This window comes from Pseudochaenichthys georgianus, chromosome 6, assembly GCF_902827115.2.
Source record: "Pseudochaenichthys georgianus chromosome 6, fPseGeo1.2, whole genome shotgun sequence".
NCBI classification, from domain to species: Eukaryota; Metazoa; Chordata; class Actinopteri; order Perciformes; family Channichthyidae; genus Pseudochaenichthys; species Pseudochaenichthys georgianus.
Window position 1 is genome coordinate 7,672,502 of NC_047508.1, and position 24,091 is coordinate 7,696,592.

General features: G+C 41.4%; 1 protein-coding gene across 6 annotated transcripts in view; it reads left to right on the top strand.

Moving 5' to 3' along the window:
• Window positions 1–24,091, top strand: part of LOC117447687 (F-actin-monooxygenase mical2b-like) — an 86,510-nt gene that overhangs the window by 15,339 nt on the left and 47,080 nt on the right. For all 6 annotated transcript variants that reach the window (XM_034084511.1, XM_071203442.1, XM_071203443.1 and 3 more), the window contains exons 2-3: window positions 10,215–10,577; window positions 21,126–21,333. In XM_034084511.1, coding sequence (XP_033940402.1) covers window positions 10,314–10,577; window positions 21,126–21,333 — 472 coding nt within the window. In that variant the 5' untranslated portion in view covers window positions 10,215–10,313. The remainder of the gene's footprint in view (window positions 1–10,214; window positions 10,578–21,125; window positions 21,334–24,091) is intronic.

Below are 24,091 nucleotides of genomic sequence, written 5' to 3' on the forward strand. Positions count from 1 at the left end.
TTTGTTGAAGCTGCAGGCTCAGGTTCAGTTTCAGGGAAGAGCTCAACTTCAGGGACAAACTCATCTTCAGAACCACTCTCCAATTCCAGATCCTCATCACCATCTGCCAAAAATCTCTTAACATCCTTCCTGGCTGCCTTGTCTGCTGCTGCAGCATTTTCCTCCCTGCTCCTTCTCCTTTCCTCAGCCATGTTTTCCATCCCCTGCCTTTCCAATGTCCTCACCTGTCTCTTGTGCTCCTGCAGATCAGGGGCCCCCATTTGGTGGGGTCCTTTACTTCCAACCTTCTCTTTCTGTCCCTTGATGTATGCAAGATCTTTTAAAGGAATCCTGTTCTCTCTGCTGCAGCAACAGTTCATGTGGGCTTGAATCACACAGCCATCACAGCCTCCCCTCTCACAACTTCTAATCTGACACTTGCAAGTCAAAATATCAAATAGTTGGTCTAACTTGACACTGAACCTCTCTTTTGCATCAAGTTTTCCCTTCCCAAGGGAAAACTTCACTGCCTGATTCCAGACCTCCTTGAGCTTGGACATGATGGTCACCTTTTCATTTATAACAGGTGGCTTGAAAAGAGCATTCGCTTTGGACCACTGACCAATCAGACCAGGGAAGATGTCACCCACCAGCTGGTCCACTGGGTAGTTCCTCCTATCATCTGTACTTTGATCCCTCAAGTAGATGCCATACCTCAGGATATCCCTCAAAGTTGGCAGTTCAGACACCAACAGCTCTCGCCCAGTGCCAACAAGATTACTCAAATGAGAATTCGATGTTGCCCTTGTTTTGACTTGAGCCATTTCAACTAGTTCACACTGAAAACGTTTCATTTCCTGTAATTTTCACGTCAGACAGGAACATGAAAGCCCTGACTTCAAAATAAAAGCCCCCCAACTTAAGTCTCTTTTTTCCTGAAGAATAGCTAAATAATCAAAAAATAGACAATATTCAACTGCAAATTGATGTAGCTTAGGTTTATTGAAATTGAAAAATGTCTTCAGATTTGTGTTCTACACGCCAAACTACGTTATTTGAACACCCCTCTCGGTCGATTTAGAAAAAAAAAATAGTATGGCCCGCCCTACTGCCAGAGCCTTATAGAAGTCTGGACTGCCTCAGCTCAGCAGGAAAAAAGTCAGCAGGAAGGAATTGGTTCTGCTGCTGGCTGCTATACAAAGGGAACTGGGTACCGCCACAGTTCGGCAGGCGAAAACAGGGGTCTTACACAGCTGAGCAAGGGGATTCGGAGTCTGCCTCAGCGAAACAGGAGAGAGAGGGGACATCAGCAGCTCAGCAGGAGAAACAGGTTTCCAGCAGCTCAGCAGGAGGGACTGCTTCTTTTCGTCATTTTTAACTGTAGTAGTAAAGTTTCTATGGTTTGAGAGGTTAACAGGTTATTTCACAAAGACGTAGGTACGCTGTTTTTTGAACTGGTGATGAAATTATTTGTTTCCAGACAGGGCAAATAACCTGGTCTTTTTAACACATGGTCTTGAAGATGTGCTAGTGGAGCACGCTCATGAACTGTTCGCCGGAGCGGGGTTACTCCGGAGCGGGGTTACTCCGGAGCGGGGTTACTCCGGAGCGGGGTTACTCCGGAGCGGGGTTACTCCGGAGCGGGGTTTCTGCGGAGCGCATAAACCAGACCCTTCACGCGATAGCAGAGCGAACCGGTAAAGGAGGGGTAGAGCGAGGGATCATTGTCCACTAGTTAATCGATCGCAGATGGCGTCATGCTCACGGACGGATAAAAAAAAAAATTCTACCTAAATGGGTCACGAAATATACTTGGGCGGACGTTAATATACCTGGGCGGCCCGCCCAAGTAAAGCCTGTGTGCGAAACCCTGGTATATCATTATTGGGGTTAACAATAACGAGTTTAAATTGGGCTCCATTAGTATGTTTTCTGCTCTATTTTATGATGGTTGCTTCTGCATAAACATACTATATAAGTATAGTTTTTCGCCATCAATGCTTCTAATAGAAAGGTGACCTTGCCATATCCTTCCCACATGTACGTGGTTTTAAAGTGTTGTAAGTTCATTCTTTAATAATGGAAGTGTTTTAGGAATTACCAACAAGCGATATTGACACTCATTTTGGAATAAACATCTCTTTATTGAAACGGACACATTAGTCAAAAGAACACTTTATTGTTCGAATGATTTGTTGTTATGGCAAGGTAACTGTACAGACTGTTGCTTCACTGTTTTATTGTGTATTGATGGAATGGGCTATGGTTCATTCAAAGGACGGATTATATGAGTAATTTGAGATCATTGTGATTGTACATCATTCTATTTAACTCAAGGTGAATGTTATATATGCAGGGATTCCCAACCTTTTTTCCCAAGAGCCCCCCCAAATTACTCCTGTTGGAAGTTGCGCCCCCACACACACTAGGGGGGGTGGGGGGGGGGCATTTTGTAGATTATTTACAAAAGTCGTAAATAATCTACAAAATGGAGGAGACCGATCTGATCGGAGCAACTGACAAATAATCCAACTGAGACCGCCATGGACAATGACTATGTTTTTAAAAATGCGCTTATCCAGAAAAGCCTGGTTTGGACACTTTACGGGCAGAAGAAACATTTATATCAAAGAAAGAATTATACATTTCTGTCTTTGTATGCCTTTAATAGCTACTAACTCAACAAATCATCTGAGGCCTGGCGCCCCCCAGATTGGGAACCACTGCTCTATTGTATAGTTTCTGGGAAGTGTTACTGATTACACCTTTTCCAGCATTCCAGCAAATGGTCTGCATGTAACTTGTAATATAATTGGGCAAATGTGTGTTTTCATGCTCTTTGTAGCCCAGTGACACATTTTTTGTTCTCTACTGGTCACCTGCATGCTCCACTTCCTTGTTCCTCAGGCGCTCTGGTAACCTGATTCTTGTGTAGTGTTACATAACCAGGGCTCGACATTAACGACTGCCCGATGGCCCGGGGCCATCTAGTATTTATCTCGGGCAATGAAGCCTCACCTGCTGGTTGCCCGATCGGGCAATCTATTATGCCAGTATCATGCAGCTCGTGGATCCAGTAATGAGTGATCCGACAGTAAAACTAAACATATCTATAACTAGTTACGGTAGTTTGAGAGGTAATTAAAATAGCTATGTGTAGGGATGTCCTGATCACCTTTTTTTGCTCCCTATCCGATTCCGATCATTTGATTTTGACAATCTGCTGATACCGATTTTTCCCGATCCGATCTTTATGCAATGCATTAAGAAAAAAAAAGGGAAAAAGCATTCAATTTGTCCCTTAAGGTTATTTTTTTTATTTAAATGACAACTATCTATTCTATCCAACATGGATATAGCTTCTTTTTTTCACAGCAGCATTGGATCAGTTCAGTTGTGCAGTATTGGATCAAAACAAAATAAAGCTCATCAGTGGTCCACCACAAAATAACCATGTAAACAAATTGAGTGCAGATAGTGCAGTAACAAAACAAAAATAACTAAGTAGCTTGACTAGCTTCACAAGTTCACATTCAGTCACAAATAATAAAATAAAATAAAAATGTGGCTTAGTGCAGAATTCTAGCCTTAAGACTAACTAGTCTAGTAATAACGCAATGAACAACAGCAGCTTAACATAACATGAATAAACAAAGTATTATATTTCCATCTTACTGGAGTAACACAATTCAATAGTAATCAGCAGCGAACCACTTCAACACGTGTATTTCGGTGTATTCATGGCATTCATTTAGTTATTCTACAGTATTGTTGTTTTATATTTATTTGTTAATGTAACCCAATTTGTGTTCTTTGAAATTGAAAAGGATATCGCATTGTGTTTGTTACTTTTGTTGCAGTTGTATTATGTCTTAAAAGTGTAATTTGGCTTGGCTTCCTATTTGTGGACATGCTTTTATTTTGAAGGAGAGGTAGCGCTGTTGACAGGAAGTTGTTGTTGCTTTGGAAACAACGTGACGGAGATTAACGGAGAAAAGTAATATCTCCAGATAAAGATGGAGAAAGTAAACGATAACGTTTATGGTTAAGTGTTAGCACCCCCGAAGAGGCACAAGCTCTCACGTTGATATTGTTGTTGGTGTTTGTTTCTCAGGTGGCGTATTAGATTGGTCGTGTTGAACGTAGCTCTGTTCTTTCCACCATGCGGAACCTCCTTCTCGCAAACATTGCATCTGGCTGTTACACTGCCTTTGCTTTCACTTTTATAATACTTCCAAACTCCTGACATTTTCTCTGTCCCGACTCCGAGTCACCAGCTGAACGTAGCCTCTCGTTAGCTTACTGCTACTATTAGACACTGCGCCCACTCTGTTACCAGATTTCAGAGAAATAAGCAACCAGGTCTATGAAAACAAGCCCAAAAGAAGCAACACATGCATGATGTTGTGTAATTTTAAACCAAAACTAAGGCCTCAGGATGACTTAAAGACGTGAACGTGGTCATTTTTGTTTTGTAACATTAAATATATATATTTTTTTAAATTATAAAAAAAGATTCCCGATCCCCGATCTTTTTCTCCGGATTCCGATCTTTTAAAAATCACTTGATCGGCTCCGATCCCCGATCACGTGATCGAATCGGGACATCTCTAGAAAAAAGGACAGTAAAAGAAACGATCACATTTTTTTTGTAACATTTTGATTATCCTGTTTATATATAATTGTTCGATACCAAACTTGTAACAGAAAATAAAGCTGACTAATCACCTAGCTATTTAAAAGGATAACTCAATGATTAAACTCTGACACTTTATTAATCAAATGATTCCAGAAACAAGTTACTGTCAATTATAGGTGCATTTCTGTATGTGTATTAATGTTTGTGGTGTGATGATTGAAAACCCCTAAGATTTGAATAGAAACAATTCCATGTGTTTTGCTGATTTCAAACTTGGCTGAAAACCTGCCTAGAGATGCATCCTCCAAACCCCCAGACACCCACACCCAAAAATACTATCATTTGGAAAGAAATTCCAAGTTAAGCACTTCCTGTGCAAAGAGTCCCAGAACGCACACATTACAGCTTCCAAATAATGTGCATGATCCCACAGCTTTCCAGCTCTGTGCGATATAAGTGCACACATTGCAGTTTTATTCTGGACCTGACCGGTCAGAGGGAGTTGCCATACATCATGTCTGGTCCTCGGGGCAACAGTAGGGCGGTTGTTCTCTCTGAGCTGATAACAGGATGTTCTTTCCAAACAAATTCCATGAACTTCCTTGTTTCATGCTTATTTTGAGTTATGCTTCCTATGCTTTATATGGATAGATTATCTAGAAGAGGTATTCAGGGGCCAATTTGCTAAGGCAATCCTGAGTGAATGTCTATACTTCACTAGCAAAACATATTGTCCGCTTTCACACCAAGTACTTTGCCGTACTTAGTGCCGGCACTTACGGAGCGTCCATACTACAGCAAACCGTTTGAGACCCACTGAGATAACTTAGACTAAAGTGAACTATCTAAACACTCAGTCCTTTACCTCACTGAGCTGTAGTTATCAGCCTCAGTCTGACTGGAGATGACTCTCCCTCCACATCAGTGTAGAAACATCTTCTTCTTCCGTTAGAGCAGCTAGCACCAGATAACAACAGCGCCCTCCCTTTCTCCCTCGCTCACGCGCACTTTGGCTGTGAGCTGCGGGTGCCAGATAAGCCAACATCCCCCATTTTCATCACTTACAGCGCCCATCGTACAGGGCAAATGAAAAGTGTAACCGGGATGAAAAGGGTGTTACATTTACTTAATTATGAATGTTGTTACATCAAGGCCGAAAATTAGGATGAGCACCAACGGTCAAAACGTTTTTTTTTCCTCCCAGAGCTGTCAGCGCAGCGCCTCCACAGATCTGGCGCCCTAGGCGAACATCTATAACGCCAGTGCGACAGGCCGGCCCTGGTCTCAGGTTACACTGTAGGAAGTGTAGGTACAACGCTACATTTCCCGCCGCAGTCATGCAGTAGGCTACGGAGAGCGGCGAGAAACATTTCCTCAGGCATCGAAAAGCAGAACCGAAATTCACATTTCTAAATGATGCCGTTGGAATCGAAATGTTGGAACCGGTTCCGAGGATCTGAGTACTTCTTCCAAACCTGTGTAAATCCTCAAAAAGGACGAGGTTTGTCTTGGGCTCTTTTGCAGAGGCAGTCCTGAGTATATGGTTATGCTCAATGGTGAAACACATTGACTGACCCAAACAGACATGATCAGCTTAGTGCTTCACTTAGTTCCATTTCAGATGGAACTAAGTTCCATTATTCAGAACAAGGAATTAAGTAAACGTTTTCTAGGCAGGGCAATACATACCATGAAAGGTCTAAGGGTTAATTACAATGTGTATCTGTGAGGGAGTTGATGTGCAGGTCTGCAGGGGGCACTTGTAATTGAGAGGCTGCTGCCTGCTGCCAAACTGTAGGGTAGCAGATATCTGAGACCCCCTTTGAGACACTCAAGGACTTAAAGGGAGTCATTTGAAATGTGAGTTCTTCACGTCCATGCATTTAGGTCGGTGTACGTGCAGTAGTGCTGCACGATTCTTGCTCAAATGTGAATCACGATCTTCCTCCATAAGAATTGAGATCACGATTCTCACACGATTCTCATAGTTTCAATGAAAATATTTAATGCACTCTTACTCTTAGACGTCACGTGAGTACAATGAATTTAAACAGACAACATTTGTCTCTCTTGTAACAAAAACATAACTTTGTCTTTAGTCTGTAGTTGCTGAATACTGAACAAACATTACTACATTCAAAATGTGGCACCTGGAGCCAACTATTGTGGCTGTAAACAGACACCATCAACATCAAAGTGCTGGACTTAAATCCAAGTCTCAGTTTCTTGTAGCAAAAACATAGAGTAACTAAAATGAATTTGACAGCCAACTATTGTGGCTTTAAACAAAGTGCTTGACTTAAACTCAAGTCTCTCTGGTAACAAAACATACAGTAACTAAAATAAAGATATTGCTGCTGCCTGAGAGCTGAACATAAAAAATAGAATTTTTGCAGCTTTATAATAATACAATTTAAACTTTGCAGTAGCACCTTAGCAGTAGCACCATTGCAGTGGACACCCAACTACTGTACAACAACACCAACCTGTTTGTTACAGGGAGGAATGTACTTAAGTTACTCAAAATACCTCACCACAGTGCTGAATATAAAAACAAAACAGTCACAGCTTTAGAATAATAATATTAAAAAAAGCCTAGCTGGCTAGCACCCAGTTCAACTACTGCACTTAAAGGTTCTTGTACTGAAAAAAACATAAACTTAAACAAAGTGCTAGACTCCACTGAGTAGTAATGTCACTGAATCAAAAGGATTAACTTAAATACTGCAGTCAGTACTGAATATAAAAACGGAACAGAACATAAAGTTACAGCTTCAGAATAAATGTAGATAAAGCCTAGCTGCCTAGCTACTAGCACAGTCCATCTACTGCACTTTAAGATTCTTGGCTAAGAACACCTGTCGACATTCTCATTTTCATCGGTGTTGTTGTCATTGTCCTCGACCTCCTCGTCACTCATTTCTGTTTTTCTTGTACTACTAGTCGCTCTCGTCACTCTTTGCTAATCAGTGCTAATGCTAACGCTTCTGTAAACATACTGCCGGCTCCTGCCCTCACGTGCTGCAGTCAGTGAGTGTTGCCAGGTATACTTATTATAAGCCACATTGGGCTTATCTTTCTGTAAAGTTGCTGGGTAGTAAGTAATAATGGTTGTTGCGGTAGCGAGCTTGTAGATAGGTTATTTTCAAATAGCCGACCCGACATGTATAGGTTTAAAGTAGAGATGTCCCGATCCGATCACGTGATCGGGGATCGGAGCCGATCACGTGATTTTCAAAAAATCGGGGATCGGGAGAAAAAAATCGGGGATCGGGATTTATTTTTTATATAAAATATTTTTTTATTTATTTAATGTTACAAAACAAAAATGACCATGTTCACGTCTTCAAGTCATCCTAAGGACTTAGTTTTGGTTTAAAATTACACAACATCATGTATGTGTTGCTTTCTTTGGGCTTGTTTTCTGACCTGGTTGCTTATTTCTCTCAAATCTGGCAACGGAGTGGGCGCAGTGTCTAATAGTAGCAGTAAGCTAATGAGAGGCTACGTTCAGCTGGTGACTCGGGAGTCGGGACGGAGAAAATGTCAGGAGTTTGGAAGTATTATAAAATTGAAAGCGAAGGCAGTGTAACAGCCATATGCAATGTTTGCAAGGCAGAGGTTCCGCGTGGTGGAAAGAACAGAGCGACGTTCAACACGACCAATCTAATACGCCACCTGAGAAACAAACACCAACAACAACACGGCGAGTACACAGCGGTCACTCAGGTAATGGCACTGAAACAACCGACACTTTCAGAGACTTTCAAAAGGAAAGAGAAACTGCCCCAGAACAGTGAAAAGGCCAACACAATAACAGCCAAGATAGCTGAGTTCATCGCGTTGGATGACCAGCCGTTATCTGTTACCTTTTTTTTCTCTTAATGCATTGCATAAAGATCGGATCGGGAAAAATCGGTATCGGCAGATTGTCAAAATCAAATGATCGGAATCGGATCGGGAGCAAAAAAAGGTGATCGGGACATCCCTAGTTTAAAGTGCTCATGTTCTTTTGCGCTTGTTTTCATAGACCTGGTTGCTTATTCCTTCCGCAAAAACTGGCAACACTAGTGGCTGCAGCGTTAACACTGCATGAGAGGAGGAGAGACAGACAGAACACTACCATTTGCATGCGATTATGGTACTTTAATGTTAAATGTATAGAGTATATTTGCTTTACATCGTTTAAGTATGATTGACATTGCAAGTTGGTATTATTCAGAAGCAAAAAAAAAAAAATAATAATAATAAAAAAAAATCAGCATGACGTCATAGGATCGCCGTAATTTAGAAATGAGATCGCATAGGTGTCTGAATCGAGATTACGATCTTTTTTCGATTAATCGTGCAGCACTAACGTGCAGACCCCTATCTGTGTGTGTGTGAGAAACCGTATCTTTAACCACCCTCATTCCTTCCGACCCATGGCTGTAATAGTGAGGATAATGCTGTCAGGCTTCCAGCAATCTGTATCTGTTACTTCACTTTGACAGAGATGTTATTCAAGAAGTGCCTGGCATCAGCTTCAAATAACTTGAGTCTGTTGTAGTGGAGAGTTTTGGAGAAGACTTAATTTCCCTAGGAAACATGTGCTCATTGGACTTATACATTGATCAGATGGATAGAGGTGAAGATAATGGATTATCTTTTCAATTTACACACGGCATCTATTGCACGTCTGTCCGTCCTGGGAGAGGGATCCCTCCTCTGTTGCTCTCCCTGAGGTTTCTCCCATGTTCCCTTTAAACTGTGGGTTTTCTCCGGAAGTTTTTCCTTGTACGATGTGAGGGTCTAAGGACAGAGGGTGTCGTATTGTCATACTGATATTCTGTACAAACTGTGAAGACCACTGAGACAAATGTAACATTTGTGATATTGGGCTATATAAATAAACATTGATTGATTGAGTCCAAATCAAGCTGGTTTGGTAAAAAAAAAACTTTCTTCTAGCAATTTGCAACTTAAAAGGGCATACACATAAGGATTCAGCCTGCTTTGGCTTCAACACTTGAAGCGGTTTTGCTCAGTTGGCGGGGAAGGATATGTCTTTAACTCTCATTGGAAGACGTACAGAAAGTGAAGGTATTTCCGCTCTAAACTTCAAAACCCTCATTACACGTCGTTCGTTTTTCAAACGAGATAGGATCACCAAAGGAGCCGGGACATTTCGTCTTCTCCTGATAAACTCCCTCGTGTGCTGTGGGCTGCGAGTCTGGCAGTAAGAACAAAGAATGGAGTCTGCTGTATCTACATCTGATATATATAAGTTGTTTTTTTCTGCATCTCGAGCCTCAACAAGTTTCTGTTTGCATATGATGTGACTGTATGTATTACTGCAGTGTTTGTGCTTTGCAATAAACCCATTCAATCATGCTCTCTTGCCATAACAATCTCTCTTTCATAATACTATCAGACATTCAGTGGAGCTGGAGGGAAAATGTATTTTGTTGTAGAGAAAGAAACGTGTGCAGCGTTAATAATAAACGTTAGAACGCTGCAGGGTTGTTGTTGGTTAGTCCTTTTCAGGGGTGTTTGCTCAAAGAAGTGTGTATTTCCAGTCTCTTGTGTCTCAACATGTTATTTCTTTTTCTTTTAGATCTGGCTAAGCATGGCGGCACATACATCGTCACTGACTTTGAGGATGGAGTGAACAGAAAAACAAAGCAGGAAGAGAGAGATTTATCCATCGGATCAGATGGGTAGGACGGAGGATGAGCGCACAGCGCAGGCCAGCATGCTCTTTGAGAACTTTGTCCAGACGTCCACCTGTAAGGGGACCCTGCAGGCCTTCAGCATCCTCTGCAGGCAGATGGATCTGGATCCTCTGGACTACAGCACCTTCTACAGCTCACTGAAAGCTGCCGTCAGCTCCTGGAAGGTCAAGGCCCTGTGGACCAAACTGGACAAAAGAGCTCAGCACAAGGTCTACAACCAGAACAAAGCCTGCCAGGACACCAGGGTAAGAGACACCAACGTGTGCTGAGTTTGAGGCTACTAACAGACACAGGAAACTACTTTGGTTCAGTATCTTTGTAGACTGGCAGATGATTTGAGGCCTGTTGGAGTCATGCTAAAGCACCAATATTTATTCCGTGATGACTCATAAATGCATGAATGATTTAATGACAGTCTGACAAAGTAAAAGGCATTTTTGCAACATTTTGGTATAGTTGGAGGTTTTCTGGTCCTCTCTACTTTTATATGGCTTTGTTCCCCCAACTTCTAGTCAGACCAAATAAAGGAAATGTCAGTATGATGCAAGTTGATCAGCTGTACCACAGTGGAAGTTGCTCAGATCACACCCATCTTCAAACAAATTGGGCTAGGGTGTTACAGTAAGTGACCAATGACCCCTTCACCCTTATTGCTTGAAGCTAGGGGTGTAACGGTATCCGTATTCGTCCCGAACCGTCACGGTTCAGCACATGCAGTCACACGACGAATACGCCTTTTTTTACTAGTGAGAAAAAAGTCTGTCACTCAGGGCAATATCCATTATACTATAATCTAGGGGGCGGTATTGCGCCTAAAAGCTGTTTGCCAGCCGCCCTTAAACAACAAATGAAGAACAAGAAGAAAACACAACAAAACGAACAAAATACAAGAAGAAGAAAAGTTAGTTTGGCGATTTCAGATAACACACAGGAGCTAGAACCCACCTGCTTCTTTTAAATCAGCTGTGTGGGAACATTTCGGGTTCCCTGTGGACTACAATAACGATGAAGTGTGCGAGTGGTGGATCGGACGAGGACGGTGTGTCGGCTTTGTTCCACAGCGGTGCGGTATGCTAATAGAGTGGCGAAGTCACGCCCATCTACTTCCGCTCCACGGGACCTTATTTCGGAAAAATTATGCATTGAAGTCAATGAAGAGAGAAAACCTATCTTTTGATCCCGTTTGAATTGTGCCATGAATTACACATATGATGTTTGTCAATCTTACTACTGCTTATCTTTCTTACAGTGCAGACGCTTTTCTGCTTGCTCCTGCCTCTGCTTACTTTTTATGCTGATTTTCCTATTCTTATTCTCTGAAAACTTCGAGCAGCGGCTCCTGGACATTAACCTATCACTGGGACAGTTCATCTTCGTAAATAGACGGAGGTTTTCAGCCATATTTCAGCATTTTTACGGCGACCCCAGTCTTACAGTAGCGTGGCCTAGCAACAGCTAAAGCCTGGTAGGCTACTGCATGCTATTTAGCTTAAGCTAGTTGGTAGAAAAATGCCTCCGTTCTCTACAGATGACTTCCACAAACTTCTACAGAAGATGGCCGTGCTGGAAATGAAAATGCAACGGCTGGAAGTTAACGTGGAAGTGAATGGACTATGTCGTGGGAATGACACCACTTTACCAGTGTTGCAAAATAATGGAAAAGGGTATGCTAACTCACAGCTAGTTAGCAGCTACAAGGATTCCAAGGAACAGGAGGGCTGTGTACCGGGTCATAAATCTACAAGTGGTGGTCCTCCCTGGAACTCTCTGGGTGCAAAGCCTAAGAGTAAATCATTTTCATGGGATTTGGGAGGAAGGATAACGGGCAGAGCCCAACACTCTGAAATATGTGATGCGACCGGCTGGCCTGCATTGTTATCACCCAAGAGGAGTGCCTCTTCAACCCCTAAACAGCCGTGGACAGCTGCTAAAGGGAGAATTACAAAAAATCCTCCTAAACCACCAAGTGTGCCAATCCAGAACAGATACGCTCCGCTGACCGAGAGCCGGAGATCTCTTTCTGATGACCTGGATAACCCGTCCTCTTCACACAGCAGGGTAAGGACCAATAGCTACTCCAAAAGTAAAAGGCTAGAGGGAAAGCTAACGACTGGGCCTGAAACTCTGATTGTGGGTGACTCTGCTGTAAGAGATGTAAAAGGTCTGTGTAGTAAGAACAACACCAAAGTACTCTGTTTTCCTAAGGATACAGTCTCTGACTTGGCTGAGAAGATCCTGCATATTGGGGCTGAACATCCGACTGTGAAGAATGTGGTACTACATATTGGAACAAATGATGTTGTGAAACAAGAGTCAGAACTGCTGAAAAAAGACTTTAAATGTCTGTTGGAAACTGCCAGCTCTCTAAATGCAGATGTGTTCATCAGTGGCCCTCTACCGCCAGTCAGAAGAGGAGTGGAGAGATTCAGCAGATTGTTTGCACTGAACACGTGGCTTTCAACTGTCTGTTCTGACCATTCTGTGCATTTTATTGACAATTTTAACTTTTTCTGGGACCGCAGACATCTTTTCAAGGCAAAAGGAGTTTGCCTTAACAAGTCAGGAGTGAAATTGTTTATCTCTAACATATTCAACTGCCTGCGTCATCAATCTGTTCCCTCTGCCAAGGACAAGCGGCAAGAGGAATCAAAACAGGAGATGGACACAACACATCGCGCAGAAAACCCTGAAGAAGTATCACTGCACCCGCCTGAGGAATGTTCTGATTATGGGAGACCTATGAAACACACGGAGGAGTCCCCACCGCCCGTCACCCCCCCCCCCTGTCAACGCCTTTGAGGATACTCCGTTCACCCTTTCGCCCTCGCCCACCCTCCTGGAGATCGTGGAACACAAGAAGGAGATACAGAGGGCTGGCACCGATTCCTTCCTGGATTTCAAAGACCAGACTAAGGCGATACGCAGGGCTGGCAGCATGTCCTTTACCCCCGCTCCTCAACGACGCCCACCAAAATCACCAAAGCAGAGACGCGCACCATCTCCCCCGGCTTCATCACCATGCCTACCACAATCATCCAAACCAAAACAATCTGCAAACTGATATCTGCTGGGTCCAGGCTCAAGGGCGTATGGCACTCTCAACTCTTTCCAGGACATGCCCGGGCCCTGCCTGCCAGTAGCTTTGCCGATATCTGTGTTGATAGGTAATAGATTAAGAGCGGTGAATGATCTTAGATACAGGAAGCACTCAAACGTTTGTGTGAGTTTATCTAATTTAGCAGTGATTCCATGTCAGCCACAGCTTGTTACAAAAAACATGACTGATAGTGTGTTTAACGAACTTAAACTAGCTTTATTAAATGTCAGGTCTTTGGCAGGAAAAACATTTTTAATCAATGATTTTATCACTGAGCACAATCTTGATTTTATGTTTTTAACAGAAACTTGGATTGAACAAAATAACAGTGCAGCTGTTCTTATCGAATCAACCCCTCCCAACTTTAGTTTTATGAGTCAGGAAAGAATGCATAAGAAAGGGGGTGGAGTTGCTATTCTGTTCAATGATTCCATTCAATGCAGGAAGACATCGTATGGAAACTTTGATTCTTTTGAATATGTGGCCCTTCAGCTGAAATGCTCCTCTCGAGCTCTGTTCCTAAATATCTATAGGCCACCCAAATACTGTGCAAGCTTTTTTGATGACCTTACTGAACTGCTGTCTATAGTGTGTATTGACTTTGACCGTCTAGTCATTGTTGGTGATTTTAACATCCATGTTGACAACCCCCAGGACAGAGGGGCTAAAGAACTGTCTTGTGTTCTTGATAGCTATGGACTGACTCAGCATGTGACGGAGCCCACGCACAATAAGGGGCACACTCTGGACTTAATTATCTCAAAGGGTCTGAATATCTCTAAGGTTGTGGTGACTGATGTTGCACTGTCTGACCATTCCTGTGTTTTCTTTGAGAGCTCTATTTCTGTTCACACAAGTGTTCAAAAAGAGGTAACCACAAAGCGATGTTTAACTGAAAATACTAGGGAAATGTCTACTCAGAATTTTTCTTCCACACTTGCCCCTGCTAACACCTCAGTAAATGAGCTAGTAGATCATTTTAATTCAAAAATTAAAAATGTTATAGATGCCATTGCTCCAATTAAGGTAAAGGAAGTGACTGGGAAGAAAATATCTCCATGGAGAAAGGCCATGACCGTGAAAACAGAAAAAAGAGAATGTCGAAAAGCTGAACGCAGGTGGCGAAAAACAAATCTCCAGGTTCACTTTGAAATTTATAAAGAGAGACTTGGCCTTTATAATTTGGAATTGAAAAACGCACGACAATCATTCTTCTCTGACATCATTACCAAAAACAAAAACAACGCACGTGCCTTGTTTGCTACCGTCGACAGACTAACTAACCCCCCAGTGTCAGTAGCCTCTGAATTTCTATCCACCAGGGCGTGCAATGATTTTGCCTCCTTTTTCACTGACAAAATTCAGAAAATCAGACAAGCAGTCAGTGCCTCTGCATCAGGAACAGCTAATGTGTTGTCTCTGTGTCCACTTAACATCAATTCAGAGATCATGACACAATTCCATCAGATTAATGATAAAAACCTGGAGGACATTATACAACTTCTGAAATCCTCCTCCTGCTGCCTTGATATTATTCCAACAGGATTTTTCAAAGATGTTTTGCCTTGCATGGCCTCCGAACTACTTCATATAGTAAACAAATCTCTTCACTCAGGTATTTTTCCACAGGCCCTGAAAACTGCAGTCATTAAACCGCTCTTAAAAAAGAATAATCTAGATGCTTCAGTAATGAACAATTACAGGCCCATATCAAACCTGCCATTTCTAGGTAAGATCATTGAAAAGTTGTTTTTCAACAGTTGAGTAATTTCTTGCATTTAAATGGTTGTTTCGATGTGTTCCAGTCAGGCTTTCGTCCAAACCACAGCACTGAGACTGCTCTTGTAAAGGTCTTTAACGACATCCACTTAAACACAGACAGTGGCAGAACTTCAGTGTTAGTATTATTAGATCTCAGTGCTGCGTTTGACACTGTTGACCACAGCATATTACTGGACCGACTGGAAAACTGGGTGGGACTTTCGGAAACAGTTCTAAATTGGTTTAAACTTTGTTTCTATCGGTAAATACACATCTGAGTTGACAAATATGACATGTGGGGTTCCTCAAGGCTCCATCTTGGGGCCTCTTCTCTTTAACATCTACATGCTACCACTGGATCAGATAATGAAGAACAACAAAATAAGTTACCATAGCTATGCAGATGACACACAAATTTACGTAACAATTTCACCAGGAGACTATGCTCCAATTCAAACACTGAGTAAGTGCATTGAACAAATCAATGACTGGATGTGTCAGAACTTTCTCCAATTAAACAAAGATAAAACTGAGGTAATGGTTTTTGGAGCCAAGGCAGAACGTTTAAAAGTTAGCGCTGAGCTTCAGTGTGCAATGTTCAAACCAACAGATAAAGCCAGAAATCTAGGTGTAGTCATGGACTCTGACCTGAGTTTCAACAGTCACATTAAAACAGTTACTAAATCAGCCTACTATCACCTAAAGAACATATCTAGGATTAAAAGACTAATGTCACAGCAGGATTTGGAAAAACTTGTCCATGCCTTTATCTTCAGTAGACTCGACTACTGCAATGGTGTCTTCACAGGTCTCACTAAAAAATCTATTAGAAAGCTGCAGCTGATTCAGAACGCCGCTGCTCGAGTCCTCACTAACACTAAGAAAGTGGATCACATCACTCCTGTTCTGAAGTCTTTACACTGGCTTCCTGTGTGTCAAAGAATAGATTTCAAAATACTGCTGCTGGTTTATAAAGCACTGAATGGTTTAGGCCCAAAATACATTACTGACCTCCTGCTAAACTATGAACCATCCAGATCTCTCAGGTCTTCAGGGACTGGTCAGCTTTCTGTCCCCAGAGTCAGAACTAAACATGGTAAAGCAGCGTTCAGTTATTATGCTCCAAATATCTGGAACAAACTCCCAGAAACCTGCAGGTCCGCTGCAACTCTGACTACTTTTAAATCCAGGCTGAAGACTTTTCTTTTTGTCGCTGCTTTTATTTGAACTATTCATATCTTAAACTGCACTGTAACTTTTATCCATGTACTTTTTCTTGTAATGTTTAATTGAACTATTTATATTTTAGACTGCACTGTAACTTTTATCCATGTATTTTTTTCTTAATGTTTATTTGATTAGCTTTTCTTTTTTAATGCTTTCTCTTTTTTGTTTTTTTTTGTTTGTGTAAAGCACTTTGAATTGCCTTGCGTTGAAAAGTGCTCTATAAATAAACTTGCCTTGCCTTGTCTTGCCTTGCCTTGCCTTAAAATATTATTTCCATGTCAAAAAAGTCACAGTTTGTAGTAAACTGTTGAAATATAAGACTATGAAAAATACGCTACTAGAAAGACTACAAATCCCAGAGTCGCCTAAGTGATGTCATAACTGTTTTCCTCCACTAAGAGATGGCTAAGATCAGCGCCATATAGATAGAATCTATCTATATGGCGCTGGCTAAGATAAGATAACTTTAACAAGATGCCTGTGTGCTTAGCACCAGGTTGTTATCATACCAGCAATGGGTCTTGCTCGTTCTTTCGCTTCCGATGAAAGGACCAGGAGTAGCTGGATCAAGTAGCTAGCATGTTAGCTAGCATTACAGTCTTGTCATTTTTATTAGCCTTAACATGAAGTAACATTAAGTAACCCAAAATGTTAAACAGTAAGAGTAGAGGTCATATTTCGTGAACCCTTTGAAGAGTATTGTCACACCGGTGTGATCATTCTATAATACACAATTTAAGCCCGGGGGAGAAATGCTAATGCTACATTAGCATCTGCGATTTTTTTCTACTTCACGCTATTTGCACAAATGGTTGACATTCAACATTAAAAAGACCAGGCAGTTCAGAGAGAATGCATGACATTCTTCTGGACGTGTTTCATTATGGTGATAGTGAGGGTAGACAATCCTTTTGTTGACAAGACAGTAGTGACGGCCATCTTGGTGACGTGTGTTATTCTGCTAGACCGGAGATGTAGTTCATTGAGTGTTTCACACAAACAAATGTGTAACTTCACACAAACAAATGTGTAACTTCACAGTTTTATGACACATTTTTTTTTTTTTTGACTTTCAAAATTACCTTTTTAGATTGACAAACATCATATGTGTAATTCGTGGCACAATTCAAACGGGATCGAAAGATAATCTTTCTCTCTCCATTGACTTCAATGCATAATTTTTCCGAAATAAGGTCCCATGGAGGTCCACCGGAAGGGGAGGGACTTCGCCACTCTATAGTAGTAACACACGTCAAACATGCTAAATCATATCAGAAGGCATCACCCAGATGTGCCAATCACCGGAGTCCGGCAAAAGACAACAGCAGTTCAACAGCTTATCCCTGCTGTTTTTAAGAAGCCAATATACATGAAAGCCGAGAGACCAAAATAAATAACGGAAGCTATTGGCATATATATTTCAATGGCTATGCGCTCATGAAACACTTTCTTATTATTTATGATGTAATCTTTTCAAGACATTATTTTTTGTTTGACATCAGTCATTATAGATAATATGGCCATCTGAGTGTCTGTGGTACTGTTTGTGGTTTGTTTTTAACTGTGTAATACAGTAAATTATTCCAAATGTTAGAGTTCCTTATTTTTATACTAAAACTTGCACTACTGTTCAAAAATAAATAACAACTTGTTTTTCTTGTTGTACCAAACTCGTACCGAACCGAGGTACGTACCGAACCGTGAATTCTGTGAACCGTTACACCCCTACTTGAATCAAAATCGTCTTTGAACTCATCCTTTTATTTTGATCTCAAAAAACATCTGGAAAGTGTTGTGACTGCTAAATAGACTGACAGATAGGTAATAGAATCACACTATATCACAGCTTGGATCACAGCAGCACAATGTGGCCACGGGCGTAACGTGCGGGGCTATGAACCTTTCCTCACTTCGTAATCTCCGAAAAACCTGGTACTCTGTCTGTCTTTTTGTCCGTCCGTCTGTCAGTGGGCAGATATTGTTACCGGGATTGCGTCACTTCTGTACAAGATGCACCCAAGACACTCAACAGGTGTAGTTAAAGATGGGTGTGGTCCAAACAAGGGGTAACAATAAGGGTCATCTATAGAATAGTCCTAGCCTTTTTGTCCAGCTTTGCATCAAAATGCTCCCACCCCCTCTGATTTTACAAGTTGCTCCCTGGGCGTGATTACAAAAGAAAGTTGCACAGTGAAATTAATTGGTGCATATTCAGGAAATAAGTGCTTAAAGATGCAAGCATACAGAATTGACTATTCTCTATTGTAGCGGGGGAGCTAACTATTCAGTCATAATAGCTTTCTCAGTACTGTGCTGTGAAAATGACCCACTGACCAAAATAGTTCAGTGACATCTGAAACTACGGACAGGAAAGTAAAAGTGAAACTGAGCTTCAAGCCAGACAGATTGTGTTACTCCAGTATCTACCCAAAAAAGAGAAGTTTCTCCCTAGTCAACAGCATCAATTATTTTGTGTTTAGTTCTCTGAAAGACACAATGTTGGTTTGAGGAAGAACACCTTCAGTGAGGCCAAAGAGGAAAAGCACGCGTTGAGAGCTTTGCACGGCACAAGGATAGTAAACCTTGCCCATGGATACATTCATTCACAACTGTATGTTTTCTAACTTTTGATATTCTTTCTTTCTTTTCTGTGTTCTGTTGAAAAGAACATACATTTTTACCAACTTTAAAATCTTTACCTAAAAAAACCATAGGAATTTATTTGTTGTTTATACACTGAATTACAACCTTTGTAAGTCTGGATTGTCAGCCAAATAGATTGTCATTAGATCCTTTCTGTTACTATATGCAACACATTGGCCCAAAGAGAGGCTAATTGTGTGCATAACTTGAGTAAATCGAAAGTAATTTTAACTAATAATAGGTGAAACTTTATAAAGTGGTCACCAGATGTTCGTTAAACATCAGTAGATGACTTTTCGTAGAGGCCTTTTCGTAGAGGCCTAAATACATGCTGTAAGTTCAGATACGTGTTTTATTTCATATAGATCTTTTTTTTTATTTGATGTGCTGCCCTTTCTTGTTGTCGGACCATGTATGTCTCAGTAGCATGTTTTGCGGTTGGAATGCCTTCGTATCAGAAGGAAAAGATGAGGCATCCGGAGGGTAAAGAGGCCAGGGACCCGCAGAGGGGAGATTAACAGACATGGGTTGGGCTGAGGGTGGGCCAAAAAAAACAGCTCAGTATTTATCCTAGACATTTTTGAGGCAGAAACTGCTATTTGGAGAAAGATGGTGACCCTGTAGCTGGGTCCATGTTCTGTTTTAGATTTGAAAGTCCAATTTCTGTAGCTCTTCTGTCGATCTCTAACTCCTGAAGATATATCTGGCTTTATCTTCTAAATGTTCCATCATGTTCAACAGACAGTCTGAGCCTAATGGCGCATTTCCACTACAGCGAGTTTTAAGCGTGCCGTGCCCGGCCCGTTTTTGGTTGCGTTTCCACTTGGCGTAGATCCGCCTAGCAGGTACTTTTTCCACAGTTTTTCTGGCTCTCCAAAATCGAGGTTCGTCCGGCCCAACAACCGGGCTGAGTATGCTAAACTAGTGAGAGAATCGCTGTCAACTACAACAAAATGAACATATTTGACCGTGATTTAATTGTAATACACGTTTCAAAATGATGCCGAAGTAACAACATACTGATACCGGTTAGTAAAAACCACGAATTAATGCTTTGACAAGTCTGCAGACAGACGGCAGGCGAAACACCTTTTTAAAATGCGTGTTTTCTGAATGGAGATCGGCTAAGCTAATGTTGTATATGCTCCGTCCAAACTCATAACAACGGCCTATACAGACATAAATAAACCAGCGACTGTATTCGCCATGACACAGGCAGTCTGTGGTTTGTACTGGTTTAACTTTTGTCTAGTTTCTGAACAGATATGAGGAGCTGAGTGCTAACAGCTAACGGCTGATGTTGGTTTTGTGGTCGCCTACACTGCGTTACTATAGTTACTACCCCAGTTCCTAAACTGTAATGGAAACGCAGCATAAACTGAGCCTGGCCTAACAAGGCCTAACTATACCATACTAAGCCGAGCGAGGCCCTGCAGTGGAAAAGCGCCGTTAGTGTGTCGGTCTGCTATTTGGTGCAGAGGAGTTGGATTTTTTTCCTAAAACAGTGGAAAAACAAAGCTTTGAGCTCTGTAAAGGAAAAGGGTAGCTGCAGATTAAGCTGATAATTAGTAACTCACTTCTTGCAGAGATAACAATTATCACCACTATCTGCCAACTAGGCAGTGTACAGTTGAGTACAGTTTAGAGCTCTTACAGTAAAAACAGCTGTTTGCTGATACTGGAAACCGTGAAACCTGTGTAAGGGGCGGGAAATCTCCAAACGTTTGCCGGCCAGCTAACCAATCAGAGCAGACTGGGCTCTGGTTTCAGACAGAGGGTGAAAAGAGGTGCTGCAGCACAGGCAGTATGAGAAAAATAAAGAGCTTTTTGAACATTAAAGCATGGAGACATGTCACTGGAGAGACACTACTTACAAATATGAACTCTGAAAGAAGCATAATAGGGCCTCTTTAATAAAAATCCTTAAGACTATTAAAGGGTAATGCAAAGGTTGGTATTCCATTCTATGGCTTCATATTAGCAGTTCAGATCATGTCAGAATGAAACATCCCTACCCTCTTGTCCTTACATCCCCCCCACCTGACCTCCTCCCTTCTTCCTTCAGTGCCTGGTCATCGGCAGCGGCCCCTGTGGGTTACGCACGGCCATCGAGCTGGCCCTGCTGGGCTGTAAGGTGGTGGTGATCGAGAAGAGGGACACCTTCTCCAGGAACAACGTGCTCCACCTCTGGCCCTACACCATCCACGACCTCAGGGGCCTCGGAGCCAAAAAGTTCTACGGGAAGTTCTGCGCCGGCGCCATCGACCACATCAGTGAGTGTCTCTTTCTCTGAACTCTAGTTTCTTTATTCATCCACCCCTCATGAAGCACTGACAGCAGAGTGGAAAAGCTCACTACAGGTTCACTTTCAAACCTTTTATTTTTTACTGATGCTCTGCTTGGGATTTAGTGATTTCTTTTTGTTAGGACAAATAGTTTAAAGGTCCCATGACATGGCCATTTCTACTGATCATAGGTCCATTGTTGAGGTCGACTAGAATAGATTGACATTGTTCAATGTTCCAAAATCACATTGGTTTCTCATACAGCATCTCTGTATAGCGTGTGTATTCACTCTCTGTCCTACACGGCTTGTTGGAGCTCCTGCCCCCCCCTCCCTATGAGCCCACTGTGCTCTGATTGGTCAGCTCGCCCACTCTGTTCTGATGAGTCCACTACTGTTACAGCGGAACATTAGTCCTTACAATGGCGTTTGTTAGCAACCAGGAAATGACACCAGTAAGCACAAACAGATGAGAATGCTGTCGTTTCCTGGTTGCTGCGTGGGGTCTGCGAGACATCGCGAATGGACACGGGAAGGGGGGGGGGGGTGCTGAGTGGGCTGCATCACCCCCCCCATCTGCGAGGCTCCACTAGCAATTTCCAGGAAATATAAACTATTTTTCATTTTTTTTTAAACTTGACATACTGACAAGAGATGTTGTGTGACAGTAGAAGCTCTTAATCCATTTTTTTATGAAACATAATCTGAGGAATGGAAGCAAGAAATATCATTTGTATATCATTAAATCATCTGGAAAACCTAATAACATTTATTTAGGTAACACTTTCCTTCAATGCAACTTCAAATAATCATAATTGCATGAATGAATCACTCTTATTTCCTTAATAGTTAGTTTGGGGACGATACAACCAAAACTCTTTTTTTTGTTGCAAATGATTATATGCAAAATACTTAATACCAAAAATGGCCACAGAAAAATGCCTAAATGATGCTTTCCATGTTGGACATCATTGCATGGTCGAGCTGGTACTTGCCTATTGTTTACCTGTGAGCAGATACTTAACAGCAGCTTAGTTTCTTCAGTCTCTCTCTGCCGAGTGGGACGTTTCCATTGTACCGTCGTCCTCTCCAGCTTATGTACCTGTCATTTATTAATAACTTGCTGAAAGATAAGCTCCTCTGGTTATCGGCTCGTAGCAGTCACTGAATATAAACAACTACTAATCTGCCACATAGAAATATATTGTTTGAATCTTAATGATTCTCCAGCTGGTATGGGTTGAAAGAGACTTGCTATGTGGGGGCACCCGCGAGGTGATAGACATATTATATAATATACACATACCTTTTCAAATATCCAAACTTTTTTTAAACTTAACTTTTGATAAATAAAATGGAAAATCCACGACATGTCTACTTACTAAACGCACATTACCTTGCACAGTTTTGGCAAAAATGATCATCGTTAATATTTGTATTGCACTTTCACTTTTAAATAAATACTTCAAAAGTTGCAATATTGCTTTTTACTGCAAGATGTATTGCTAAATGAAAAGTTACTGGAATAACTACAGAATAATTCAAACACAATTTAGTATTTTAAAGGTTAATGCACCAATCTCATGCACTTAATATCGTGCTGTTTAATACATTAATAATCATATACACATTTAGTATGACTGATCATCATACATTAATCCGTTAAACTGTTTCAGGTTGTCCTTTTTAAGTATATCCTGTATCCGATAGGGTAACCGTTTTCATAACATTCTTACTTCTTGTATTCATCTATGTCAGTGTCACTGTAAAATTCACTGCTTCTAATATCAAGCCTCCAATAACACGCTATCTAAGGTACAGATTATAGACAACCTTTTTAAACTGCAATATTGAACAAAATGACTTTAATTACTGAACCTGGTTAGGATATAAAGTGCATTCCGAAACATGTTAGAATAAGGGAAATTGAGTGCACACATCTCCTGAAGAAGGTTTTGACTATTTATAGTACAGAAGTAGATAACATGGATAACCATATCTTGACATTTCTAAAGCCATTATGCAATGTTCATTATATGAAATGAACTTACTATATTATCTAGGTCATTAAGGGGACCGCGTCCTGTATTTAAAGCTGCTCAGTGCTATAAGCGTTCCAGTTATATGTGACCGCTCGGCTCGAACTGGTTTATTTAAAGCTTTGTGATGAGATTACAGTAGGTAGGACCTGCGGCATGTGGTGCAGTATGTCAGTAGGACTGGAGGAAGCCATCCGCAGCAGACCTTTGCCCTGCTGCTGCTGCTGCCCAGTTACCATCAATCAGTCATATTTCATTAATACACCCCCAATATTACAAAGGAAACATTTGTCTCCGATGGCTTTACAGTGTACAGCAAACACCCCCCTCTGTCCTTCGACCCCATCAGCGCACAAAGACATGTTACCACCACTTATTGAGAACAAATATCCCATGAACTACAGTTGAAGGGCTATAAATCTACTTTTTTGCTGAGAGGCAGATTACATTTTCAGGCGTCGTATACAGATATGCTTAATTAGAACGATCACATAAGATTTCCAGAAACATTTGTAATTGAAAGAATATACAAAAGTCTAATCCATAGAATTCATAGACAGAAATAAAGGTAAGAAATTAGGCCCGGCCCAAAAATCAAAGGGTCCGATGATGTTTTTGGGGTTTTTCATCTCCTGTTGTACAGGTTTGTGTGCAGGTAAATGGTCTGCAAAGGCTAACATGTGTATTTGTATGTGTGCACCTACAGTT